Source organism: Convolutriloba macropyga, chromosome 15 (assembly GCF_964194025.1).
Source record: "Convolutriloba macropyga chromosome 15, txConMacr16.3, whole genome shotgun sequence".
NCBI lineage: Eukaryota > Metazoa > Xenacoelomorpha > Acoela > Convolutidae > Convolutriloba > Convolutriloba macropyga.
In genome coordinates, this window is record NC_134482.1 from 26386345 (window position 1) to 26407381 (window position 21037).

General features: G+C 39.9%; 1 protein-coding gene across 1 annotated transcript in view; it reads left to right on the forward strand.

Moving 5' to 3' along the window:
- The window catches only part of LOC142354131 (uncharacterized), an 82495-nt gene that overhangs the window by 53027 nt on the left and 8431 nt on the right, over positions 1–21037 (forward strand). The window contains exon 7 of the mRNA XM_075406399.1: positions 18309–18492. Within this exon, the coding sequence (XP_075262514.1) occupies positions 18309–18492 (184 nt within the window). The remainder of the gene's footprint in view (positions 1–18308; positions 18493–21037) is intronic.

The following is a 21037-nucleotide window of genomic DNA, read 5'->3' on the forward strand; positions in this document are numbered from 1 at the left end:
CAGTAGCTTCTCTCCCTCTTTCTAGGGTGTGACTTAAGTTTATTCTGGAGTTACGGCTAGTTTGTTTGGTTGAGTTTGTTGCTTTAGTCTGCTAGCATAGATTTCCCGCCTCCTCGCTTGTGGATTACCGTCTCCCTCCCGCGCTATCCCGGCTTCCCGTCCCGTCGCCCGCTACCCGCTCGACGTTTCCTTCAAGTCCGTACCGTTTCGTCGCGCGCCGTCCGCCCGAAGTTTCCGCCCCGTCCGTGCCGTCTTCCCGTTGCGTTGCGCGCCGTCCACCCGACGTTTCTGCGCCGCCCGTGCCAATTTCCCGCTTCACCGCGCGTTTTTCGCCCGACGCTCCCGTTTGTCCGTCTGGTTTCCCGTTGCGGCTGGCTTTACTCGTTCGGCGTCTCTTTCTGTCCGTCCCGTCTCCCGTTCTGTCCCGTTTCGCGCTTCCTGCGCACCGTTCTTTCTTCCTTTCGCCGGGTACTATTGTACTCGACGAACATCTTTGCTCTTTGGCGGTTTGCTAGGCAAACCGTCACACTAGGGTTCGGTATAACCCATTTGTGTTGTGCTGTTGCATGTGTATGTACTTTATATTAGTACCTAATTAAACTTGTGGTTCCTGTTTTTCGTAAGATCATGACAAAATTGCAGGACAAATTTAGCAAACTTTATAGTGCGAGGGCAAAATTAGAGGCTGAATTTAATAACATCTATGGTGAAATTAACAATGCTGTTGATAAGCAAGACAGGAAAGTTAAGATCGAACGTCTGATTGTTAAGTGCAAGAATGCTTTTACTAGAGTAGTTGATAAGAATGAAGAGCTCTTTGATCTGGCACAAAAGACTGAAGATCCAGATGCTGCCTGTAAGAACCTTGAAAAATGGTTAGAGACTGTAACAAAGAAAACTGATGAGTTCATTGCTGCTGCGCGAGGGTATATCAATTCGGTCCATGACAAAGAGACAGCAGAGCTGTATACCTCTCACCATTCAAGATCAGGTTCACATATGACTTCCTCAAAAAGACCAAGTCAGCGTCATCGAGACTTAGAAATATCAAGACTCAAAAGGGAGGAACATGAGAAACAACATGAGGCAAAGCTCCGCATTGCTAGACAGCGTCTTGAAATTGAAAAACAAACAAAATTGCGGGAATTGGAAATTGAGCAGCTTGAGGAGGATCATCGCAAGGAAGTAGCTGCTGCAGCCCTTGAGGAAATTGAGTTGATGACAAAATCATCAGCAGACGGGTCTGGTACAGACAAAATGAGTTTTACGGAGAGAAGTTCAGTCAAGAGCAAGAAACTTGTTAAAGATTGGGTTAATTCGTCACCGGCCGGGAACATGGCTGATGTTGCAAACGAACCGAGTTTGCACTTCTCGGGTTCCATCGCCCAATCCAACCAAGCAATTGTCCATTGACTTTCTTCAGCTCAACTTCCAAACTCACACTTCAATCTCAATACACATGGTCAAGTTGAGGCCAACATCAACCTCCCTGTCCATGAGCCGCAAGAACCAAGTAGTAGAACCAATGTAACCAATGATGCACATGGTGTAAACAACATCAGGCAAGAGCAGCAACAGCCTCAATTTACGCCTCCATCACCCCCAGTAAACTTCGGTATGCCAACTCAGCTAAACGCCCCAAAAACAGCCCGACAACTGTCTCAAGCAACAATGCACTTCGATGGTTTACAGTTTGATCATCAATTCCCTCGCAGGTCGAGCATGCCGGGACAGTTGAATTTAGTCAGCCTTCCGCGTTCACCACCTTTAAATACACTCGTTTATGCTCCGCTAGCACTTAATCCGCAACAAGCACACATAAATGTACCAGCCCCCCCATCCCCCGTTCTAAACTCCGCACCACCGCATTTGCCGTTAATCCCACCAGCATTCCGCTTTTCTCCTTCGCCGCCAAAAGCACTACCACTACACGCCACTAACCCCGTGGCAAATAATGTCAATCTGTTACCCCATTCTCCGCCTGCACCATTCATTTCCTCTGCAAACGTTTTTGTACCTCAATTAATTCATCCACCACCCCCACAAAAGAGTTTTCAGCCCCAAAGTTTTGTCCCTATAACCCACGCACCTCCTGCTCCTCCGGATCCAAATGTCTGGCATTTTGCGGCAGCAGTCCCATCTAATGCAGTACCACTTGTACGTACATCTGCAAATTTATACACCGCACAACCGGCCCCGTTAATCAACCCTCATATCGCTACATCTCTCAGCTCCTCTCATGTACAAGCAGCAGCAGGCGCTCAAAATTACGTAACATCAGACTTGATGCAAGCGAATCCACTTAGTTCTTCCACAGGTACCGCCCCCACCTTTGTCACTCCGATCATTCCGCCAACGTATGGAGCTACCGTTCCGAACCCGTTGTGTTGGGGTGGCCCGCCGCATCCCACACCTTCGGCTCCTTCTTTGGACTCTGCGGATTTGATAAAGCAGTTGGCGGAGGCAATTACTTGTAAGAAGAACGATCCACTGCCCGAGTGGAAATTGTCACAGTACAATGGTGATCCACTGCAGTGGCACGAATGGTTCGGACAATTTAAAAGCGCCATAGACGCTCAGTCATTGACTGATGATGTCAAGTTAACATACTTAAAAACGCTTGTAACTGGAAAAGCTAAAACCGCCATCGCTGAGTTCGCATACTGTGGTTTAATGTATAAGGACGCACTTAAGATACTCGAACGTAAATTTGGCCAACCACAGGCAGTAGTCAGTGCACACTTAGACAAACTCAGCTCTCTTCCTCCACTTAAAATGCACAATAGTGATAATATCATAAACTATTCTGCAACAATTTCAAGTCTTGTTGGGGTCTTTAAATCACTTTCATATGACTCAGACCTTAAGAGCGCCTCACTTCTCAACACGGCTGTGCGAAAATTGCCGCCGAATCTGATTGAGTCTTGGTCACTCTTCACAGTGACGAAACATTGGGTAAAACCAACACGCCTTGACTTCAACGATTGGTTGAAGGAGAAGGCCGAGGCACATGATTTAATGAAACAAACTTCATCGAAGGGAAGAACTGAGGATAACACCAACTCAGTAGTAAAAACCAAAGTTGCCTCAAGAACTTTTGCTGCTAATACACAAACTAAGGGCACTCAGAGACCAGCCTCAACATCGGCAACGCCTGCAACCCCTCGCTGCATTGTATGTAAAGGTAACCATCGCATCTGGGAGTGTAGGGTATTTAAAGAAAGGTAGTGGCGGAAGCAAAACTGTGTTTCTCATGTTTGAGAGAAAAGCATATGTTTAGGCAATGCCCAAATCCTAGGAAATGCAGAAAGGACGGTTGCAACAGCTCCCATAATACACTACTCCATGGAGCTGAGAAGGTTTATCCATCCACTTCAAACAACAACAACAGTAATTCTAATGCCGGCGCAAATCAAAGTAAACTTCCTTGTGTCCAATCATCGAGTAAGACCACCACTTTGTCATCTGTGAGTAATGTGAAAGGCCTCCTTCAGGTGACTGAATTACAGTTGAAGAGCTCTTCTGGTAAAGATACCACGGCTTTAGTTTTGTGCGATACCGCTTGCAGTAACTCTTGGGTGTCCAATGATCTTGCAAATAGACTTGGTTTGCACGGTACAGCACTGAAACAAACAGTCAAGGGTATAAATAACGAGGAGGTTGTAGACACTAAGTTAGTTGAACTAATTGTAACACCACGCGACAACCAAGCATTTGAACCATTTAAAGTCAGCCCTTACGTAAAAGAAGATTTAAATGTAGGCGCCGATGTCATTAACATTAAAGAACTTCAGGAAACATACCCGCACCTAGCCGTTCTAGACCCAGTTACATATTGCTATGGAAACATCGAGATGATACTTGGACGGGATGTGTGTCAAGCCGTCTGCCCGTTAGAGTACTTCGCTGCCGACGAGAAGTCCTCGCCCTTCGCTGTTCGCTTGCCCATAGGTTGGGTTATAAGCGGCCCTCTACCGTCGTCTTCAGGTTTAGTCTCGACTTGTTTCAAAGCTAATATGGAGCAGGATTTTGAACTCACTAGTCAGGTAAAATCTTGGTACGACATGGAGTCGTACGGCGCACTTAAGCAAGTAGACCCACGATCCTCCTCGGATGCACGTGCGCATGAAATTCTTGAAAACACCACCGTGCATAATGGAAAAAGGTACAATGTCGGAATGCTATGGGCTGAAGATAACATCGAACTGCCCAACAAATATTTCTCAGCGCTTGTTCAATTGAAATCTTTGGAAAAGCGGCTTTCGAAAGACCTGACTTTAAGGGAAAAGTACTCGAATACCATCATAGAGGACTTAGACAAAGGCTACGTAGTAAGGGTCAAAGTTGCTCATAAGGTGGAAAGTCGCTCGGAACGAGAGTGTTACCTACCACACCACCCGGTTGTTAACCCGAACAAGCCGGGCAAGGTCCGTAGGGTACTAAACGGAGCAGCTAAATTCCATGGCTCATCTCTTAAAAAGTCATTACTCACCTGACCTGACTTACTGCAAAAACCTAATCTATGTACTCCTACGGTTCAGACAACATCCATTTGCCGTATCCGCCGACATCGAGGGAATGTTCCTCCAGGTTGGAGTATTACCATGTGATCAGCCATCATTACGCTTTTTGTGGCGGGAGGACCCCACATCAAATGTTGTGGTAAACCAGTATACGCGCCACATCTTTGGGGCAAAAGATTCGCCCACCTGCGCCAACTACGCACTTCAGCGCACGGCACGCGATAAGGCTAAGGAGTACCCAGAAGCTGCGAAAGCCGTCCTTGAGAACTTCTACATGGACGATTACTTGGACTCAGTGGAATCCCCCGAGAGGGCCCTGATTAGGTCGAAGGAATTGGTACATCTTCTCCATCTAGGTGGGTTCAAGCTTACTAAGTTTTTAAGCAATGTACCAGATCTGGCTGACCGAATTGATGGGTCTGCTCAATCCACTGAACCGAAGGTCATCGTTTCATCAAAGGAGGAATCAATGCACGTGCTTGGGCTTAAGTGGGATCACAACAACGATACTCTGGTTGTGAGTAGGGGTACTAACAGCACCATCACAAAAAGTTTAACACAGCGCTTGCTCTTAAGTCTTGTGTCAAAGGTCTACGACCCAATTGGTCTTGTCGCACCGTTCACTATTGGTGCTCGGTTAATCTTGAAAGACATTTGGCTAGTCAATGGATAAAGTTGGGATGACGAGTTACCTAAAGACACAGTTGACAAATTCCTTGCCTGGTGTATTGAATTGCCGCGGTTAGCTGAGATCACTATACCGAGAAGTTACTTTTCAGGACCATTCCAATATCTTGAACTCCACATGTTTGGTGATAGCTTGCAAGACGTATTCAGTACAGTAGGTTTTCTTAGGGCTCCAGTAACTTGCAACTCCGGGGAGATTTTAACAGAGCTGGCGTTTGTCTTGGGCAAGGCCCTTGTTGCACCTATGAAGGTAATGAAAATTCCTAAGTTGGAATTACAAGCCGCTCTCCTCACTGCCCGTTTAAAAAGGGAAATCTGTCGAGCATTAACAGTTACTGTGGACAAAGTCTTTATGTAGACAGATAGTACTATCGTCTTGCAGTGGGTAAACTCAACAAACAAACACCCCATCTTCTTTGCAAATCGTGTTAGTGAAATCCTGGAGAACACCAGCGTTGACCAATGGAACCACGTCGCCACTTGTGATAATCCGGCAGATGCTGGCACGCATGGTATGTCCGCTGAAGTTTTGCAATCAAGTATCTGGGTGAGGGGTCCTGACTTCTTGAGAACTAACAATTCCCTTTTGTACCAAATACTGACGTCGTTGATAACATCAAGCTCAGCGTTGTAACTAAGGAACAAGATGATGACTCCGTCTCATCTCTAGCCGCTTCCGTAACCAAGCACCCCAAGGAACAAAGCATTAATCTAATCCCGTTTGATAAGTTCAGTTCTTATCAAAAATTACTTCGTGCCACCGCATATGTGCTCCGTCTTTTACCATCTCATAAAAGTTATCGTAACCTAGACGGCAACATAGCCGACCCTGTTGAGCTTGAGGACGCCGAACGTCATCTCCAGTACTTGTTTCAGGGAGAGTCCTTTAATACTGAAAGAAAGGATCTTCTTGACAACAAATCCGTTAAGAGGAACAGCCGCATTGCTCAGTTTACTCCGTTTATTGGGCTTTGTGGTCTCATCCGTTCTTCTGGTCGACTCCGACGGCTAGTGGAAATTGAGTTTGACACTAAGCATCCTATCGTGCTGGATGCGCGTCATACTTTTGCTAAACTTTTTCTGCGGCATACTCATTTGAAGAACCATCATCAGGGCATCGATTACTTAAGGTCAAAGGTACAGGATCGTTATGCCAACCTCAAACTACGTACCACACTGCGTTCAATCAAATCAAACTGCGTTTCTTGTAGAAAGTTCCGTGCAGCAACCATTCAACCTATCATGGCAGACCTCATAAAGGAGAGACTCGCATACCAGTCTCCTCCATTTACCAACACCGGGGTTGATTACTTCGGCCCATTCTACGTCACAGTTCGTCGGACTACCGAGAAGAGGTGGGGATTTCTCTTCATTTGTCTCACTACTCGTGCTGTCCATCTTGAAGTCGTCCCGTCCATGGACACTAGTTCGTGTGTAATGGGAGTGGAGCGGTTCGTCTCCCGTCGGGGTACTCCTGCTATGATTTGGTCGGATAATGGTACGAACTTCATTGGAGCAGAGCAAGAGCTCCGTGAATTGCCACCGAACTTGCACATAAGGGCATTGAGTGGAGGTTCAATCCACCCAGTGCGCCACACCAAGGTGGCATCTGGGAGAGGTCAGTTCGTAGTTTAAAAAGAGTACTGTACACTATCCTCGGTACGCGTCGCCTCACAGATGAGGTGTTGAACACTACTTTTTGTCTGGTCGAATACGCACTAAACTCACGTCCCTTAACGCCCGTAAGCGCCGATCCGTCCGACCTAGGCGCAATAACACCTAATCATTTTGTGCTCGGTAACCAAGCAACCGGAATTCCGACCATCGTTGGCGTCAACGAGTTCGATCATCGTAAGCGGTACGCCCGTGCACAGTCCTACGCCAATGCAATTTGGGCACGTTGGATTAAGGAGTATGTACCTGCGCTGAACCGTAGAGCTAAGTGGCAAACGCCTGCCGAGCATCACCTAAAGGCTGGTGATTTAGTTTGGATCGTTGAAGAAAGCAACCTTAGGGGCTGCTATCCAACTGCTCGGATTGAAGAACTCCGTTACGGCTCCGACAGCGTCGCCCGCTCCGCCGTCGTACCCACGTCTTCTGGATCGCTTGTACGCCCACTCGTTAAGCTTGCACCGATCCTCCCAGCATTTTCTTCCGGGCCGGAGGATGTTACCGAGTAAACTAAATGAGCAATGCTCTTTAGAGCGGGAAATGAACATCCTTTTGCAGCGCCATTTAAGCAGCGAGAAAAGAAAGATTACGTAATTTCTTAATGTGTAAGCCCAACGAAAAGATTGAATGCACATAAAATCTCTTCTATTTGGCATAGAAAGCTCGAAAAAGGTTCGTATATTCGTCGGAAAGGGTTCGAATAATTTTCGTTGAGCCTGCTAATATACTAAATCGATTGCGCTCCTCCTTTTAGGCTTGATAATTTTATGTTACGAAAACGTATCGGTGACCAATCTGAGCCAAAAATCGGCACAGACAAAGTACCTGCTAGCAGACACAGATAGATTTGCAGGGCCATTTAGAGGCCCTCGCCTTGATGTTGTTACGCTCAGAAGCCTTAATATTGCAACGTTGCTTGTGTAATTTAAAGTTAAACGAATTGATGTGAATCTTTAGCGAAAGTGTGTTTGTCACCTTTTCATATAAGTCTCTTTCATGATTCATTTCTGACTTGATTAATTTATTAGCCATTGTCTAGTTTTATCATCCCGTTAATTGGGATTTAAAACGACAGCTGCTGCTTATGTTTTATTTAGTTTTATAATGATTACAGGTTTTATTGTATAAATTACTGTTTTTAATGCGAAAACTTATGGAATTTGCTTAATTTTGTATCAATTTTTCTTGCAGTTTTTAATTATTTCTTCGAAAACAGAAAAAGTTTGACAGCTTAACCTAGATTTCATCTTGCCAATTGAGCAGTTTGTTGTTTTCAGTTCCGTAAACAAACTTTTTAGTATATTTTGCTTGTAGTATATACAAGTGTAATAAAAGTTTTCAACTTTTTTGGTTAGTTTTATGGGCTGTTTGTCAAAATTTGACCTAATTTTTTTAGTTTTGGTTTTGGTTTTTAGTATCGGGAAATTTAAAAAGTATTTACATAGAGAGGTGGACCTTTGAGTCGTTTCTTGAGTTCTTCCGGCTGTGTTTTTACAAGATCTGTTCGTACACTTTCATGAGTTTTGAAGTCAAATTGGAGTAGTGATTTTGGTCACGCCCAAACAGGATAGGAAGCGAAAAAGCGAGTGGTTTTGCGGCATGAAATTTTGTAACCCTTATTGAAAAATGTAGTAAGAAAACAGTGTTTGAACAAAAATTCGCTTTCTTGCTATTGATTTTTTCATCACATGCGGCAATTTCAATTTGATTTTTATTGTTTTCGAGTTTTTGGGTCGGATTTCTTCTCTAAATGAGTTAATGGTTTAATACAAAAGATATTGGCTCCAGCTGTAGTTACGGTTTTTTGTGAAGTTTTGACGCTACGAGTGGCTTCCGGAATTCTTCCGGCTATGTTTTTTTATAGAAAGTACTATTTGTTCAAAAGGCGCTTTAACCTAAAAGCGAAAATGAGTAAAATTGCCGTGTGAACTAATATTTCTGAGCGATAGAAGTAATTTGATCATGCGCTGCGTTGAGTGAAAGACTTTTCGACTTTGAAAAATGTTTTTAAGAGTGGCGCATATAGATGACAGTTTTTGACCTTGTTTTTGTCGATTTGTCACATTTTTGCTGGAGATTGTTTTTTTTCAGAAATAAGTTTTTCGTCGTTGCTGCGTGAATATGTAACCCTCTAAAATTGACACCAAAATTTTTAGTCAATTTTTGACTTTTTTGCAATCAACTTCTTCATTTTTGAAGCTCTGAGCGCCCTTGGTCCTACCCGCATATTAAATACGGCAACGTTCTTTTGATAGTTTATTAATTAAATGCTTCTTTCTGAGGTGATTTTGTGCAAGTTTCCCATGATTTTTTTGTATTTTGTGATTATTTACTATTAAAACTCTTTTAAAAATTTCCTCATCTGCACTGTTAAGAACTTTTTGTTTCCTTTTAATATTAATCTAAGTAGTTTTCGGCAATCAGTTTTTCAAATTAAGTAAAAAATTTGAACCTTGTTTTCAACAATTTTTTTTCAAAATGTTTGTTTCTCGAGCTTAAACGTTTTTTTCTTTCTTACTAAGACAGGAAAATGGTAATGCATTTTTTTAGCCTCGATTGCTTATTAATGAAAATTCCCCATTTTTTGCATAAAGGTTTTCAATTTAATTTTAGTTAGATTTTGCATTTTTTTTTATTTTTCGAATGTTGCAAACGAATTTTCTTATCGTTTGTACAATGTCGGTGTTCTCCACACTGTATCAAGTATCTTTCCATCCTCTCCTAAGGTCTATATTTTTATCGTCCCTGCTTTTGGTGTTAAATGTATTGATTTGAGCTCAATGAAAATTTGTAACCCTAATTGAAAAATGTAGTAAGAAGACGGTGTTTGAACAAAAATTCGCTTTCTTGCAATTGATTTTTTGTTCACATGCGGCAGTTTCACTTTGATTTTTATTGTTTTCGAGTTTTTGGGTCGGATTTCTTCTCTAAATGGTTTTGGCAAACCATTCATAGTTCATTCTAGGTTTAGTTTTTTGTTTATTTATTGAAAATTCTAGGATTTGTCTGGCCATGTTTGTTTTAATTTCATCAACAGGATTTTTGTTTAGACCATATAACGTCACTATCACCACTTCAATTCTGATTTTTGTTCATTCGGTTTTGCAGTTTTACCTGAGTTGCGTGCGTGAGGTCAATTTTTACTTATAGATGAGAGTGTTTTTTTGTTCATACCCGTGATTAAATTTTTGGTCCCACTTGACTTACCTCCCTCTCAAAAACGACTTCCTCACTCTGAAATTGATTTTTCTTTACTTTGATTCAAAGAGATAAGATCAATTGTGTTTGTGTGTCACTCTAACTGAACCGTATTTAAGGTCAACTAAGAGAATCAGCAATAAGTTCAACACATTTTTAAAATACAACAGCTCAGCATTTTATAAAATATATTTTCTGGTCTGTTTCCCATCTTTTTTAGACTGCAAATCTACAAGCTATTGCGGTTATTTTCTGGCAATCTGCGTTTACGTTTAGTTTAAAAACACAGATACGTATGAACGTTTGAAATCCAAACACAACAATTATACTAAAGAAACAACGCAGGGTTTCATGCTTTCAAAGTTAACAAATTCTGACTTCGGGTCTCAAAAAGGGGCAGCGAAAATATTATCTGCTGCAATAAACTAAAGCAGAACTTCCGAATTTCAATTGCAAGAAAATGCAGAAGAAAATGATGGCTTGTTCATTTGAAAATGGCATCTTGATTGAGAAAAACTTTCAGCATTTCTAAAGCGTTGTTGAAAGACTGTTGCAAAAATCGTCCGGTTTCTTGTTCTAATGAAGTAGGAATTATGGTTTAATGAAGACAAAAATCTGCAAATTTTCTCAAAGAAAACATGTTAGAATCAGTGCTTTTGGAGAAAACCGCAAAAAGATTAAATGATTGGTGACGGTTGAAGCTAAACTTTAGCGAGCCTCATATCTTAACAAAGAGAGCCATATTTCAACCGCAATAACAGAAATCATTAAATAACAAAAATCACATTGTTGATTCCCAAAATCTTTTACCGTTTCAAACATACGCAGCTGCTCGTAATTTGTGCAGCTGCTCGTAAAATATGCAATGATTTGTTAATAAAATTTGTAAGAAGTCCAGGAAATAATGCTCAGAAGTGCTTAAATTATATTGAAATGCGCTGAATATTGGGAGTAATTCGTGCAATTTTTCAGCGAATTTCAACGTACTATTATGAAGTATTTTGTGCTTTCTCAAAGTTTTAACGTATTTCGGCGCATCCAGCCCATTTCGTACAACATAATGCGTCAACATTTCGACCCGGGATCAATAGTATGAGAAGTACTCGATGCATCAACACTATAGAGGTTGTATAAAGCAAAGGTGCAAAGGTGAGCAAGCCAACCCCCCCCCCTATGAGGCTAGCCATCCTAAGAGTTAACTAGCTTCCATACAGCTCAGGTGCCTTTCAGGTATCTGTACAGTTGAAGTTCACCTGAACGAGCAAATACTTGAACAGAATTCAAGCATATTTACCTTAACTTTTTAGTCAACAATCCAACCAATCGTCTGAGAGCAATTTTTCCGAACTGAGAAGGTTTCTTTTTATAACCCCTAAACACAACTTTTTGTGGACTTTTTCCGTTTGTGCCCCCCCCCCCCCACTTTAGTCGGTGCAAATTATTTGCATACCCAGACGCACGTGATTTGCGCCCATAATTTTACATAATGATTTGCTGTTGACACATCTGACATGCTGACCTTTTGCATTCATCATTGAGAACTGGTATTGTCTAATGTACTAAGCTAGACATAGATCTCTCACTACGCTAGACAATGCGCTAGAAGACAAGCGGTACTTCAATAATTTAACTCATTTTTTTTAATGCTAACTAAGATTCAAAACATGCCGCTGCGATTAAAATGAACAACATGTTCAAACACCATTCAACAACGTTGCAAATGCCAACAATTTTAAAATCTTGCGGTCTAGAGCCAACTTTATCCGCATTGGAAGACTGGGATACACTCACAAAATTTATGATATTATCTTATCAACTAGATCCAGACAGGACAATTGAAATGGACAACGATAGTTCAATAACGGATACAAAGTTGAGAGATAAGATAGAGAAAAACCTACTAACCTGCAAAAACACATTCATCTGGAATATAGGAAAATGAGCGACTAAAGCACTGGAAAACAAATTCGCAGGAATGAAATTGAAGGACCAAACATTTCATGAGATCCTCAAGAAATGGAGAGAGATCTGGAAAATTGAATTGGGAAAAGTGCGAAATTTGAGCAAACTTAACATTAATGACTGAAAATCAATCAGACACTGAATTCTGGCTTACATTTAACAAAAAAAGTTGCACAAGGCAAATTAATAGAACAGACACTCACGATTGCTACTTTTTATAACGGCTTAAAGAGCCAAAATCAAACGAACCAATATAGAGAGCTAAATAAAGGCTTTGGTGAAAAGCAGAAACATGTAACTGGACCTAACGATATGGGGAAAAAATAGCGGTAATCTTAAACACAGTTAGCCCAATTTTAAAAATTCCAGAACACATACTAGAAACACTGGCAGATACGGACTACATATTATGGAAAATTGATAACCGAAGACAATTCGTGGACTTCAACATAAAACCAGTAAAAATCAAACCCACGGCTAAACTAGAAACCAAGTACTAAATTACTTACCAAATACTAAAAAGGTGGATTTCATAACACAAAGTCACACCAAAAATAGGGATTGACAACATGGACAAGTTGAATAAACAAGTATTACACAGAAAACCTTGACTCATCAATAATGTGAATACGGAAAACTGGAACATGGAAGAACTATGTACAAAACTTGTGAATAGTCACTTCAAATTTTTTAACCAAAACACATAGGTCCGCAATTTTTTTAAAACACGCAAAATCTAAAGAGAATTTTTACCCGTTACAACAGAAAGGAAGCATTGTCTCAATACACCCTCAAAATAAAGTCAAGGCAGGAATAGGCAAAGTTAAAAGTAACGGCCAAGTTGTGCGGAAAAAAGAAGTGATAGAGGACCAATTTAACAGCCAGGATGTTATCACAAATAAGAACGATGGAACTGTGAAAATAGCGGTAGTTGAAAAGGAAGCACAAACGCCCAAAAATAGAAGACATCGTTGCATTAAAAAAACATCAAGCATTAATTTCCGCAAAAAAAACGACAAGCCAAAACCGAACAACTTCTTTCTTGCACGATAGATCTTAAAAGTGCATTTGGTGAAATCGATTTAGATGAAGACACATCAAAACATCGCGTTTTCACAATGATCGGAGACAAGAATAACGTGACGTTATCGTTACACAAACGGTTTCTACGGACTAGCGGACATGCCCGTTATATTCCAAGAAAAGACCGATCGTAAACTGAAACTTGAAACACCCGCTCGGCAAGATTTCATAATAGTAGGAACCAAAGGTAACAAACGTGATCACATTTTAGAACCTTTAAAAAACGCAGGCTGTAGAGCATCGTTGGAAAAGTCAAAGTTCTTCCAAAAACAAATGGACTGGCTGAGTTACAAAGTTTCAGAAAAAGGAATAATACCCAAAAATGCGAAAACTGAAGCTATCTTTGTATTTGAAAAACCGAGGAAATTAAAAGAAATCGGATCGTTCCTAGGATCCGCACAATTTTTAGGAAAATTTATCCCAAACCTAACGGAGAAAACAGAACCAAAACTTCTCGGAAAAGGCAAACACAAAGTGGACATGAACGGAGAAGGAACAAACGGCATTCGACCAAATCAAAAACCAAATAAAGAAAATTGATTAACTAGCCCAATAAGACACAAACTTTAAAACGTAACTCGGTAGATGCAATTACTAAAAAGAGCAGAAACAAAGTGCGCAATCAACAAACTACAGGTTGTAGCGATAGTACATGGAATCGAATACTCTAGACATTAGCTCTTAGGCCGCAAATTCACAGTAGAAGTGCACCAAGAACTTTAATAGGTGTCCTCTCTAGAAAAATTTTAACAAAAACATACAGCAGCCGTTTGACTAGATGGAAAGAACGGTTAACCATCTATGATTTTGAAATTGAATACTGTAAAGCCAACGGATGGGGTAACAGATCTACTATCTAGAAACCCCCAACAAGACTAGTTACCAGTGGACAAATATTCACAGATTTTTATCATTAACTTTTAACACACATATATTCCTTAGAAAACGATATGCTAACTGATACAGCCTCTAAACAAATCCAGGCAATGAGAGTTACAAACGAAGCACTTCAATGAAACAAATTGACTCACAAAAAGCAAACTAACAAATCACATGACGTAATGGCAATTTCACTGCCTAAAGCAATAAGTCGAAAAACAAAAAGAATTTCAAATGAACAGACTAAACCTGGTATTAAAATAATCAATTTGCTAAGCACGTTTTGCCTTAATTCTAGCTATCGTTCAGTCGCACAGAGTAGTGAAAAATTTTGTTCAAATTTCAACGATCGAATCAACAGAATTTCAGAAACCGTAAACTCTAAAATGGACAAAGAGGGTTCAAACGTCTCGTTATCGTGCAAGTTAAGACCTAGGCAGTATCTGAAAGCCCCCTATGAAAAACTTCATATGGTCCAAACGACCACCCATATTGAGGATAGCTGGGGTAAATCATGTTTTTCATTCTATGATGACGGAGCAACAGATGAGGAAGATAAGGGACACTCAGCAAGAAATAAAGACCATTACTAACTACCTTACAAGGGGCAAATACACAAATGTACTAGAGGAGGTTATGCCAATGCATTAACTTGCAGAATGGAGTAATTTGGCATTAAATAGACCCTCCACCCAAGTCGACGACACGGTAAGAATATACGGAGTTTACATCGATCCATAACCGCATTAACGCCATCTACCTAGAGTCCGATATAATTTTCAAGGAAGTGGCAGCAGAGACAAACAGTGAAAGCGTATTTTCGGCGATACTACAAGCAATTATCGATTGGAGACCTGAGCTAATCCCTTTAGAAGACCAGGATATTCAGAACTAACTAGGCACAGCACTGGGACTGGTACTCTGCTGAAAAAAATTGTCTTACCCTTTACCCTCCGTAGATAGTTTCATAAAGCTCTCCATAAACGCTATTGGCAAGAAGAAAGAGGAGTCTAGGGTAGCCTGTTGGCCGAATATTGATGCAGACATACATCACAAAGACCGCAACTGCATAAAATGCCTACAAACATGTAAACATTTCAAATGTAGTACAAATAAAGCAGACCTAGGGAAAATAAGACCCCTTTATAAACCGAACCAAAAAAATCAGATAGATCATTAGGGGCTAGTAACAGAAAATGGAAAACTAAAATTTTATCATAGTGGCAGTGGACTGCTACTGGAAATGGACACATGACAAAATTGTTAATAGCACAGGGAAACTCACAGCTATCAAATTTATTAAGGACGTTCGAATAAACACGTGATACCCGGAGAGAAATTAGGTCAAACCACGGTGGTTGCTTCAAAAGAAAAACACACAACAATTGATGTAAGAAACTATCATCAAACTGGAATATGTAACACCTTACGTACACACCCTTACGTAACCGTGCGGTCGAGAGAACAGTCGGAACAATCGAAATGTACCTTAATGTTTTTTAAGCAAAAGCGTTAAACCTAAATGAAAGTTTGACAACATTTTTTACATTTTAAGATTTACCTTCGCTCTATTCAAACAACATCATTTGTGAAAAATATTGCGAATTCAAAAATTTTGACACGTCAGTTTTTAATCCAATAAATAAAATTTTAGCAAACAAAGAATTAGTAGTGATGCATCTCGTACGGAACAAAAACAGGAAAAATAATAGGACAAAAGTGCACCCTCCCATGCTGCAGTCCAACTTCCAATTTACAGTGGACTGAAAAACATCAGGAAGGCCGAAGAAGTTAACGGAACACCAAGGAAGAAAACCACAAAGGTTAACTTTAGTTATTTTCAACAGAAAAATCATAAAACAAAAGCATTAGAAACCAAAATTAAAACAAAAATTTACATAACTGAAACCGAAACAGATCATACTGTCACATCTAAGGGGAAAGCCGACCACAAAAGCGAAGTATTAACGTTATGTTATCCGTTAAACAGTTTGAAATGCTAAAAAAATCCAGAATGAAGGCAGACCAACTTCATCAAAAATGGGGTACAAAAAAGACGAACGACAAACAACAGCAAAATTGGGAACAAAAGAACTGGAGAGAAAACGTAGCCTCAGACTTATAAAACAAGCTGGCATAGCACAAGAACAACAGCAGTCCGAATCGCCCATTATGAATTCGAAAGGTATCTACTACAACCTAAACGAGGAGGTTGAGATTCCGAAAGGACTCCAAATGGCTTACTACAACAGCAAAAAGAGATTTAAAGCAAAAAAAGTCAACTGATGACATACAAGAAACTGGGAATTTGACAAAAGGCGAGAAAGAAGACAAAGAATAGTGACCTGAACGTGCAACTAAGCCACTTCAGAGCGAACAGCAAACGCAACCGCCTATGCCACCAACCAAAACGACCAGTCAGATGATTCTTCAGAATCCCAAGATGACAACCCGTATCTTTACTCATACTGATAGCAGACTTTGATGCTGAAACAAAAACATTGATTGAAGACGTGCAAGAAATCACAGCAAAATAGACTGAAGACTTGCAAAGACCAACAAGTTCTGTTGCTCTATCAACCCCAGTTAAGCAAAACAGACGAAAGCACAGAAAACAAGCAGTGTATAAACAAAATAAATCGTAATAGCGGAAACAAAATTATAGCGGAAAAAATAACAAGAAAAGTTACACAAAAAGTAACGGAAAATTTAATGGAAAGCGTAACAAAGAGTCTAGATAACGGAAAGGAAATTAAACGGTCAAATAGATTAAGACAAGCTAACCCAACAATAAAAATGGGGGATGTCTTATTAAGTACATTACGTTTAATTTCCAAGTTTCAAGAGCTAGTGGATGCAGTCATTTCTCGCGTCAATGAACCAGCCATATAGGCAAGACCCCAGGCTCAAAAGTTTATGACGCTCACTCAGTTAACGGAAACTCAGAAAAGGGACCAAACCATTTGAAAAAGAGTTTAAAACGCTCCCAAAGAAGAAGGAGGAGACACTCAATCAGAGATCATTACAGTGGTATTTGACGAACCTCTACAGCAAACCCCAGTTAATATTGAGGAGGAAAATAAGAAGGATCTTAACCGCATGCAACTTTAAATCAGAGGCGAGAGAGCTAGCGGGTTGAAATAGAAAGAAACTGAGAATTTTCATTTATTAAAGTACGTTGTTTCATCTGTACGGGGACTGACACATCTGACATGCTGACATTTATCATTCATCCTTCAGAACTGGTATTGTCTAATGTACTATGCTAGACATAGATCTCGCACTATGCCAGATATTGCGCTAGAAAACAAGTGGTAATTCACACGGTTCGAGAAAAAATCGGAAAAATATGTAAGATCAGCGGTGAAAAAAGGTTTTTTTACGCAACTATCGTACATAAATTTGCGGTTAAATGCGGTGAATGCGGTGAAATTATGTAAGTTCACCGCTTGATTAAGCGGTGAACTTACAAAAAACCACATTTCACCACTGACTACAAGTTACCGTCTTTGCACGGATTCAAACCTCTCACCTCCTGCATGTCAGTCACTTCTTCTTCCACTGCGCCACTTCTCGCCAAAACCTAGCATATTTGTTTTGAATTTAAATCATATTCACTCTCCTTATTATAAAACATACGCGTTGAACTTTTGTAAGATAAGCGGTGAAATTAAAATTTTCAGCGGTGAAATGTGATGAATGCGGTGAATTTATGTAAGTTCACCGCTTACTCTAGTGATGAAATTACGTAAATTCACGACTTAAAAAAGGTTTCAAAAAGATGTATGATAATTCGTGGGTAAATTTTCCGTGCGTTCTTTAATAAATGTATCTTAACTTCGTTGAAAAAAAGACAATTCGAAGCGTTTTCTAAGCGGTGAGTTTAATTTTAAGTAATTTCACCGCATTCACTGCTGTTCCCACACAATTTCAACACTTTTTTCTAAGCGGTGATTTATGTAAGTTCACCACTAGGTTAAGCGGTGAAATTATATAATTGCACCGCTACCAGGCGATAAAGGTTTTTTCTCCGCATTAACCGCCTGATTTTTGTACTTTCACCGAAATCACCGCTTATCTTACAAAATTTTCCGTATTGACCGCTTATCTTACATAATTTGGCGTTGAATGGCGGTGACACCTCGACCCGGACAATGCTTTAACTCATCTCTTTTAATGCTAACTAAGATTCATGACAACTGTGTAATGACACGTGCTCTGTAAAAGGGGTTGTATAGCGTACTGGTGGGGGGGGGGGGTACAAACGGAAAAGATCCCTTTTTGTAATAAATGTTTCTTCAATAGGCGAAAGATGAGTTTGCAAATGTGGAAGTGACGTGTTTCCCAGTGACGTGTACCGACAATGCCACGGGGGGTAAGATAGTCGTTCACTACTGCCAGGCAGGAGGGGAGTTTGCAGGACTGGCTGAGATTGTCAAGGACTGGAATTCAGATGACAATAGCACCGGCACTTCTGGGGGCGGAGGAGGTATTGCTATCATAATAATAAATATTTGTTAATTCAAATATTTACAAATAATTGCTATCAATAAATCTGTCTCTCTGCATGCTGTGGTAAAACAAGTTATCCTTTTCCTTTTTGCTTCTAAACTTGGTGTTTTAATATTACAATTTAAAAAAAAAACATTAATTGGTGTTCGTTTTTTCGAGCCTACCAGAATGTCTATAACATTTAATTTTTGGCTCCAGTAGTAGTTAACAGTACACTGGCAAAGCGAAACGGGCGTAGAGCATAATACAACAAAGTGAATTAAGGCGCTGGTGAAAATTGCAGACGTACAAAAATATCGAAATTTTATTGCTGGACAATCAGGATTGGGAAAATGTTTATACTGTTTTCTAATTGGCTGATTGCTCAACAACTCCAAGATATGAGTGTTAACGTAAATTTTTTAGGCAATCGCGTTAAGCTGAATGAGAAAAGTCTATTTTTCGAGGGAAACTGATCTCATGTTCGGTTGTGATTGATTCATATCAAGTCCCGCGGGCCTCTGAGGCATGGTCATCTAATATGTCATCAATTTAGGCTAATTGACGCAAAAAGTTACAGTAAGTTAAATTTCGCAACCAGTCAAATTCGCTGAAAATTATTCATTGTGGTACTGCTATTTTTGTTGAGACGTCACCGAGATTTATTTCCACAGATTTGTATACATCTCCAAATGGTCCGTTTATAATACAATCATTACGCTGCTGTTGAGCAAAAATGTCTGTATCGTACCAAAATACAGATAACCAACACCGGTTCGGTTTTTAATATCGTTTTTTATTCTCCTCTGCGTTATGATCTAGCAACACCTTAAAAAATTTTAATTTCTCTCAAATAAAGTTGGTACCCATTCTATTTGTCCTGTTGGTCTTTCTGAGCAACTCTTTTATTCTACTGATTTTTCTTCTGATCGTTGTTTTGTATGATCCTTGATTTATTTTGATAGCTTTTTTGTCCGTCCTTTTCACTTCGCGTCCACAAAAAATTAATTAACAATTAAAGCTTGAAAAGAATTAAGTTGCTGAACAGGTGCATAAGAGCTTTCATAGCCTATAACTAGAAAGCAGTTTCAAAAGACCCGAAAACCTGATACTTTTATTGGTAGTTATTTTTTGCTGATAGCGTAAACTGTTTCGAATAATAAAGACTCCTAAAGCCATATTTTATGATCCACGTTAATTCCACAATTTCTCATTTTGTTCCATGATTAGTCCGCAAACATAAAAATTTCAAGCTATTGTAAGTTATTTCAATAATGTACTCCATAATCCCTTAATTCGTAATTTTTAGTACTTGATTTTAATTCTTTTTGGGGTTTGCTTTTCAATAAGTCAAATTTGATTAATGTCACAAAAAGTACTTATGGCTAAAACTAAACCAGATTTAATATATGTGTAGTTTTTATTAAACTATAAACGTTTCACGTGATCACTCTTGTTTTTTGATTTCCCATTGTGTGCTCTTACAAGACGGATGTTGGTTTATTTTTCATTTATCAAATGGTTTCAAAGTACATCAAAATAATAATGATTTTGCAATGTCAAAAAAACTCGTCCTCAGTGAGAAAAACGGTGACGTTATTTGAAAAATCAAAGAAGAGAGACATTTGCCCAGTGACGTTTAACTGTTATCAACCAAATTTTGAACCAATTTTATTAGTCTTGCTGGTCTGTTTACGCAGTTTCTCGACTATCCAAGTTTGTCTGACGTTTTAAACTTTTGGTTCTTAAAAACAACAAAACCAGGTACAGCCGCGAAGGCATTAAGTGGCTGATCATCACTCAGGACCCTACGCCTTAATAGTCTCTAATTATGAGATTCACCTAAACTGTTCTGAGCGAGACTGCTCTAAGTCAAATCCTGCTTTCCCCACACATCCCCTTCTCCACTCGTCCACCCGCATTCACTGACAATGTCTACCAAACCAACGATGAACCATAAGGCTGCCATCCTGACGGCACAGCATACTTGTACCAAAATCAACCGCTTGTCAGTCATTTGAGAGCAACGGTTATGGATTTTAATGCTTCTTTAGGAAAAAGTTCAGTGTTTTAATAAGTACAAATGGCTTTGAAATTGAAAAAAAAATTTTGAGCTGTTCTAACTCTGTAAACTACACTCTAAAAATGTGCAGTTAATTTTACCTAAGATCTGCATGTATTTTTCCAGTGCACAGGTACACAACATCCACGCCAAGTCCACGCCAGATCTTGGATTTCCACATCTTCTTTTCCAATTCCACGCAAGAACTTGGATTTCCCAAGAACCACATCGCGGTTGCCGAGATCTTGGCAAAATCTTGCGTGATTTTCTACGTATAATTTTTTTTCTCGTTTACGTTTTATCACACGGAGGAAGCAAAAAAGAGATTAAAAAGACCATTTTTGTAATAAATTTGGTGCAAACCTGCTTATCAAAAAGTATCTTCGGAGAACCACAACATTATTTCTAAGATCTTGGAAAGATCTTGTCATCATCTTGCAGGATTTTTCAACTCGCAAAATTTGTTTTAAGCTTGCGGTTT